Source organism: Pangasianodon hypophthalmus, chromosome 11, assembly GCF_027358585.1.
Source record: "Pangasianodon hypophthalmus isolate fPanHyp1 chromosome 11, fPanHyp1.pri, whole genome shotgun sequence".
Lineage (NCBI taxonomy): Eukaryota > Metazoa > Chordata > Actinopteri > Siluriformes > Pangasiidae > Pangasianodon > Pangasianodon hypophthalmus.
Window position 1 is genome coordinate 1120535 of NC_069720.1, and position 7500 is coordinate 1128034.

General features: G+C 35.9%; 1 protein-coding gene across 4 annotated transcripts in view; it reads left to right on the forward strand.

Moving 5' to 3' along the window:
• The window catches only part of herc1 (HECT and RLD domain containing E3 ubiquitin protein ligase family member 1), a 63396-nt gene that overhangs the window by 38841 nt on the left and 17055 nt on the right, over nt 1-7500 (forward strand). For 3 of the 4 annotated variants that reach the window (XM_053237935.1, XM_053237936.1, XM_053237937.1), the window contains exons 51-60: nt 439-695; nt 1387-1514; nt 1619-1755; nt 2966-3166; nt 3296-3426; nt 4159-4370; nt 4487-4607; nt 5478-5624; nt 5745-5846; nt 7094-7267. In XM_053237935.1, the coding sequence (XP_053093910.1) occupies nt 439-695; nt 1387-1514; nt 1619-1755; nt 2966-3166; nt 3296-3426; nt 4159-4370; nt 4487-4607; nt 5478-5624; nt 5745-5846; nt 7094-7267 (1610 nt within the window). The remainder of the gene's footprint in view (nt 1-438; nt 696-1386; nt 1515-1618; nt 1756-2965; nt 3167-3295; nt 3427-4158; nt 4371-4486; nt 4608-5477; nt 5625-5744; nt 5847-7093; nt 7268-7500) is intronic. The other variant, XM_053237938.1, reaches the window with a different exon arrangement.

Consider the following 7500-nt stretch of genomic DNA (forward strand, 5'->3'; position numbering starts at 1 on the left):
ATTTTTTTAACACCTATTTATTTATTTATTTATTTATTTATTTAATTTATTCATTTTTATATTCTGTAATTGTGTTCATGTTCCTACAGCAGATTAGGGCTGATGATATAATTTCAGTGTCATGATAAATAAATGTAGTCGTTTTTCTGCAATAGCGGTGATACTGGTGTTATAAAAAGCATCTGATGAAGTGATTAGAATTTATTTTTTTATTGCATATCATCTTCAGGTATCGTGATACGATATTTTTGTCGTATCGTCCACCCCTACAGCAGATGTTCTGGCTCGTGTAACAGTAGCTGCAGCTTTGCTTTTTAAATCCCGTCATCTTCACTCATCGTTCCTCTCACCGTGTGTGTGTGTTTCTGTGTGTGTGTGTGTGTGTGTGTGTGTGTGTCTCTCTCAATTCCGGCCTTAATCCCCGTTGCATCCTTGCAGGGTTAATTTCCTCTCTCTATGCCCACCTTTCCTGCCCCCCCCCTGCTCTAGGCCCGTTGGAGCTGGCCAATGCGCTGGCGGCGTGCTGCCTGTCGTCCCGCCTCTCCTCGCAGCACCGTCAGTGGGCCGCGCAGCAGCTGGTGCGTACGCTCGCCGCCCAGGACCGCGACAACCAGAGCCGACCGCAGACCTTCGCCGACATGGCGGGCGACTTACGCAAGTGTTCCACCATCAAGCTAGAGGCTCATCAGGGCAGAGTACGTCCCAAACCCTTCGTTAGAAATAGTGATTTTCCTCTAACAGCACGTCTGCAGGTGTTTTATTCCCCTTATACCACAGCATGACGGTTCGTTTAGAACATCAGCACTGAAGTGTTTCCAATTAAACACAAAAGTTCTTCGCTAGCAAGAAAATCATTAATAAGTTTGTGATGATAAATTTACAACGTTATTAGAGATTCAGAGATTCAGCATCAGAGCTGTAGCTTTATATCTTTTATAAAATATTACATTTTTGGAGCAAAATAATGATTTCTGTTATGTTGCAACATGTTTTTTGTTAGATTTTTTTTATTTTTTAATATTTTAATAATGCAGCTTTTAGATATTATTTATTATATTATTATAATTTATAATAAGTAATAACGAGTAGTATAATATTATGTTAAAGTATATATAATATAATAAGTAATAATGAGTAATATAGTAAATTAAAATATATTTAATATAATAATTAATAATGCATTTTTTTTAATTAATTAATTAAATTGTACAAATGGCAAATGAGGAAAAAAGTCCTACTAACAATTAATTTAAAAAATAATAATAATAAAATAAAAAAACACTTATCATGGATTTTTTATTTTTATTTTTTGTGAGAATTGAGTCTCAGAAGGATCTCAGTACGCCAGTCTGTATTCTGCTTTCACCGCTTTTTTGTTCTCCGTAGGTGATCTCCTGCGGTTGGTGCAATAAGAAAGGTCTTTTGGCGACCAGCGGGAGTGACGGAACCGTCCGGGTCTGGAACGTGAACAAGAACCAGTACACCCTGCAGCAGACGTGCGTCTTTAACAAAACGTGAGTTCTTCCTGCTTTGCCTTGAGCTTGACCAGATTCAGTGTAGTGTAAGAGTGTGATGATGATGATGATGATGATGGTGATGTCTGGGTGTGTGTTGGCAGAGACGGTTCCCCTGAGGAGTGTTCTAGCGGACTGGGTTCTCCAGGTGAGCCGAGCCTGGCGCCCGTGGCCTGGAGCGTGAGCGGCAAGTTTCTAGCAGCAGCCATGGAGAAAGTGGTCAACATCTGGCAGGTCAACGGTGAGTCGATTATTATTTTTTTTAATTCAAATACACAAAATAAGGATCGATATCGATATTAAACTTTTAAAGCTGCTTTTATACGAGTGTGCAGTTTTTACTTCGCCATTTGAAATTAAAGCGTTTATACTTTTATATCTGAATCTGATTAGATTGCTTTAATGTTTCCTAAACGATTTGTATTATTTACTGTTATATTTGTTAGTTTAGTTTAGTTTAGTTTAGTTTAGTTATACATCTCTAGTTAGCTGTAAATCTGTTCTATTTGACTAATCAAATGTCTACAGAAATAGAGAATAATCTTAAATCCTTATACAAGCATGTGCAGTTATATAAAAAAAATTAAAAATAAATAAACAGCTTTATCTGTGAATGTTACCACAAAGCCCTGACACTGGAGACTCCTTCCTTCCATCAATGTTACATTACGTCTCCTTAGAGAAAACTTCACCATGTCAGCGGTTACACACATTTTAAAATTTTGTTTATGTTTAGTTAGCTGTTGCTATAGAAACAATACTTTTCTACATTACATGTGCAGTTATATATCTTATTTTATCTTATCTTATATACAGTACTGTGCAAAAGTCGTGGCACCCCCCCTTTTTTTTTTTTTTTTTTTTAGTGCAAACTTTGTTATAGATGTTTATTTTCTGACTTCTACATTATTGATTCGGTACAAAAACAGATTTTAGATTCCAAACATTAGTTTTCCAGCACAAAATGAAACGTTACAGAAAAATGTTTGTATGTCAGTAAAGAAAGCAGCAGATTCCATAAGAGACACTTTTCAGATAAAAACATAATGAAGGCTGCTGGGTTTCGCTGCAGAAATAAGAAGCGAGTCGACAGTCAAAGTCTCCAGAAGAACTGTGGCTGCTTCTGCAAGATGCTCAGTAACACTTCCAGCTCATTTCCTTATAAAACTGCACACACTGCACCTCAGATACTGCTTTATTTATTTAAAGCGAAGGATCGTCACATTAAATACTGACTTTGTTTCATTTATTACTGTTTACTGCTCTTTATAGGATTTTTTTTAAATGTAGAAACATTTAATTTCATTATTTCTGAAGGCGTCTTTCCTCTACAGCGTTTCTTTGCACGTGCCTAAGACTTCTGCACAGAGCTGTATACTGTCAGTTATTTGCCAGCTAGTGAATTCGTGTGTGTGTGTGTGTGTGTGTGTGTGTGTGTGTGTGTGTGTTAGGTGGGAAGGGTTTGTTGGACCTGCAGCCTCACTGGGTGTCGTCGCTGGCGTGGCCGGAGAACGAGGCGGGGTGTCTCTGGGCCGGAGAGCCTCGAGAGCTCCTATTGGTTGGTCGCATAGATGGAACCCTGGGCCTGCTCGAAGTTCTAGATGCCTCGAACATGCAGAGAACCGAACTACTGCACTGCTACAGGAAAGATGGTATCTCTCTCTCTCTCTCTCTCTCACACACACACACACACACAGAGCCAGTAACCAGGCCGTTGCTGATTAGGCCGCTTTATTTGTTCTTTATTTTAATGGGGTTGTTTTTGTATTTATGTATCGTAGTGGCTGTGATGAACATCGCGTGGTACAGCGAGGATCGACCGTTTGCTGTCGGCTACGCTGACGGAAAGCTTCTGATTGGCTGTAAAGAAGCGCTGGAGAATGGATCTGTGGTCGTCATCGATGCTCATAAAGTGAGAGACACACTCGCATACACAGCACAAAGAACGTAAAAGCGCAATGAACGTAAAAATAAAAAATAATTTAATCCTGTTTGAAGCGTGCTTTATCTCTGATCATGTTTGTCACGTTTCTGTTTATTATATTCTGTTTATTTTGCCCTTTATTTTTTTTTATATAACTTTGCTATTTCTGTCATGGATTTTGTAATGCGAGTTTGAGGAAAGAGCAATATAAATAAAACTTGAAATAAATAAATGTTAGTAGTATTAAAATGCAGCAAATGGTTTTTCAGAAATTAATGAAACTTTTTTTTTTTTATCATAAATGAATTTGAGACAATTTTGACTTTTTTTTTGTGTCATATTTCTTAATTTTTTGGCAAATATATCACCAGCACTTGTATAGAAAGAAAATACTGTATAATGTCAATCAGGAGAAACAAAAGTTTATAAGATTAAAAATAATAAGATTAAATAACTAATGTGTAGCAGTATAGAGAATCTTAAATACGTTAAATCGTCTCTTGATATATTGATAATGTCTTTTGGATAATTATTTAGATTAAATTTCCAGAACACACAGCATTAATTCTCTGGAAATACAGAGATATTAATTGATTGATTGATTGATTGATTGATTAATTAATAAGATAATCTTTTAACCAGTTAAACAACACGTTTTTGAGAATTTAGTGTTTAAATAGTTTAAGAAACTGACGAATTTCATCCCGTGTTTGTGTTTAGGAAAGCATCAGTTCCCTGCGCTGGGCTCCAGGTGGGCAGATTTTATTAAGCTGTGCCAAAGAAGAGACGGCGTGCCTGTGGGCGGAGTCTGGGGCGGGGCTTGGGCGGAGCTGGGTGTGTCTTCAGAGCATCGCTCACCCAAGTGTAGTGAATGCTGTCGCCTGGTGCGGTCTCTCCGGACAGGGACCTAAAGCACTGAACATGCTGGCTACGTGTGTATACACACACACACACACACACACACACACACACACACACACACACACACACACACAGATTTAAATAGCTCTCTCACACACACAAACACACACCTGTGTGTGTTTTTCAGGTGTTGTCAGAACGGCTTGGTGTCTGTATGGACCGTGCCTCAGGACCCCGCAGCGTTCTCTCAGTCCAGCTCAGCCAGAACAGATGCATGGTGGGAAACGGACTCCAAGTCGAAACCCAGGGTATGATCACACACACACACACACACACACACACACACACACACAACCTGGTTTGTTTGTTTGTTTGTTGTTTGTTTTGTTTGTTTGTTATTTTTTTCCCAGCTCAACATCCAGCTCAATTTTTTTATTCAAGTCGCACACTTTTTAAAAAAAAAAAAAAAAAAGAACTACTGCTGTCATTTTTAAAAAGGTTTTTGGGTCACAAAGTTGAAAATGTTGACCTTTGTGAGTGACATCAGTTGTTTTTTTTTTTTTTTTCTGACCAATCAGAATGCAAGTTGCTTGACTTGCAAGAAAAACAAACATTAACGGCGGTGTTAATAATAATAAAAAAAAATCTAATCTCGTTATCGCGCTCATACGAGCAGATTTTGAATGGAAAATATTTCCAATATTCCAATGTAACTAAAAACGAACAGCGTGTGTGTTTTTCGCCGACGCGTGACTTAACGTCGCACTTTCGCTGTAGTTGAATACAGTCACGTCACACAAGCAGCTCAGATTCTCTTAATTTTCTGCTTTAGTTACGACAAACGACACAAAAATAACCTTAACAATCTTCATTTCGTCTGCATTACTGAGAATAATAACTCTAATCTAGAGAGCGAGCTGGGCGAGTTAGTGAGCTGATACTTATCAGCTGATGCTTAGCTAGCTGTCGTCTGTCTGATCGGCTAGTTCTCTAGGTAAGCGCGTTGTCATGGTTACAGTGCTTTTTTCACATCACTAAAGGAGCTAAAGCTGGAGGTTTTTCTGAAGAAAAAAAAAATGTAATGGTCGTGTTGATGTTTTGAGGTTGTTACAGTAATGTGTGTGTGTGTGTGTGTGTGTGTGTGTGTGTGTGTGTGTGTGTGTGTGTGTGATCTCCAGTTTACCCCACAGTGGCGCGAAGCTGCAGTGTGTGTCTTCCAGCTGCGAGGTCACATGACTCCGGTTAGGACGATAGCGTTCAGTCCTGACGGTCTCGCTCTGGTGTCCGGTGGCGTTGGAGGTCTCCTGAACATCTGGTCTCTCCGAGTCAGTAAAACACACACACACACACACACACACGAGCTCTGAGTTCTGTAGTGCTATGAGTAATGTGTGTGTGTGTGTGTGTGTGTGTGTGTGTGTGTGTGTGTGTGTGTGTGTGTGTAGGACGGCTCTGTGCTACAGACGGTGGTTGCCGGCTCGGGAGCGATACAGAACACCGTGTGGATCCCGGACGTCGGCGTCGCCGTCTGTTCCAACCGCTCAAAGGTTACACGCTATACATTATACTTTATATACTGTATAATTATATATTCTATACATTATATATACATCATTATACATCTTTAAAAAATATGATACGAGTCAAAAATTTGGACACAAATATTCATACACACTTTATTTTTTCTTTAAATTTTATATTTTGTAAACCACATTTGCATACGGCTTAATAAAAGGAAGCTGAATAATACGAAGCTTGTAGCAGAGTGTGTTTTAAATAATTTATTTAAACGCTGATTAATACAAGACCAACTTTTTTTAAAAAAAGTTTGAAGTAGAAGAAATTAAGTTGAAGAAATGTTTTTTGTATTTAATTAGTTTAACATGAAATGTGAGAAAATATGACCGAAATATGACAAAAACTGTTTTGTAAATATATTTTTTTATTTTATTTTTTTATTATAGTATATATATTATAATCACATCCTTCTAAAAATATTATTATAAAAGTTTCACATTTATCTTGGTTTAAATTTAAAATAAAAAATAATAATAAGTGAATAAATTAATAAGTAAACTGCAGCCACAACAGAAAGTGATATTTGTACAAATTAAGATTAATTAATTATTAATTATAATTAACTAACACAAGTATAATTAATTATAATTAATCAATAATCTTAATTAATCAATCAATTAATAAATTGTAATTATTAATTTTAAATAGAAGTAAATTTATTTTAAGAAAATAAAAAACCCTTTATTTCAGAGTAATATATATATTTTTTTAATAATTATATTTTTTCATAATTATTGCCACCCCTAGAAATTCTTATGAACAAAAATGTAACAAGTAATTTATTTATTTATTTATTTATTTATTTATTTAATAAACTTACTTTGTCTATTTTTAAAAAGAAATTCCATTTTATTCTCTTACTTTTTGTCAGTTTTGTTATTTTCTTATTTTATTTCTATTCTTTTGTACTTTTTGTCCACTTTATTATTATTTTTTTAAAATTTTCGTCCATTTTGTTATTTTCTTATTATTTTGTCCATTTTATTTTCTTACTTTATATTTATTATTTTTTTTTTTTTTTACTTTTTGTCCATTTTGGTTTAAAATTTTTTTTTTTTTTCAAATCAAATACAAGAACATGAAATAATTCAAAATGAAATAATAAATAAATAAATACATTAAATCGAAGTTTATGGAAAGAAAGAAGTCCTGTTATTACTATTTTAATTGAAAGTATTAAAGTTTTTTTCTAATTTTATTTTTTTGAAACTTTTAGGACGTTTTGGTTGTGAACTGCTCCCCTGAGTTCATGGCTGCTAATCACATGTTAGCGACCTGCCGCACTGCGCTGAAGAAGCAGGGGATTGTGGGATTGAACATGGCTCCCTGTATGAGGACTTTCCTCGAGAGACTTCCCATCATGCTTCAGGAGCAGTACGCTTACGAGAAGGTGCACCTCTTATCTGTTTTATATCCGTTCACCGATCGGTGTCGGTTATCGTTACGTAATTATTGCGTAATTATTACGTAAGTAATAAACTACTGTGTGTGATGTTTTTAAGTGGAGTTACCTGTTACTGTACCAGAGATGATTATCGTTACTATTATTAGCACATTCCCGAGTGTTTTATTCCTCTTATTCCACTGCAATTTACCAACGATTACGATTTTATTCCTCTTATT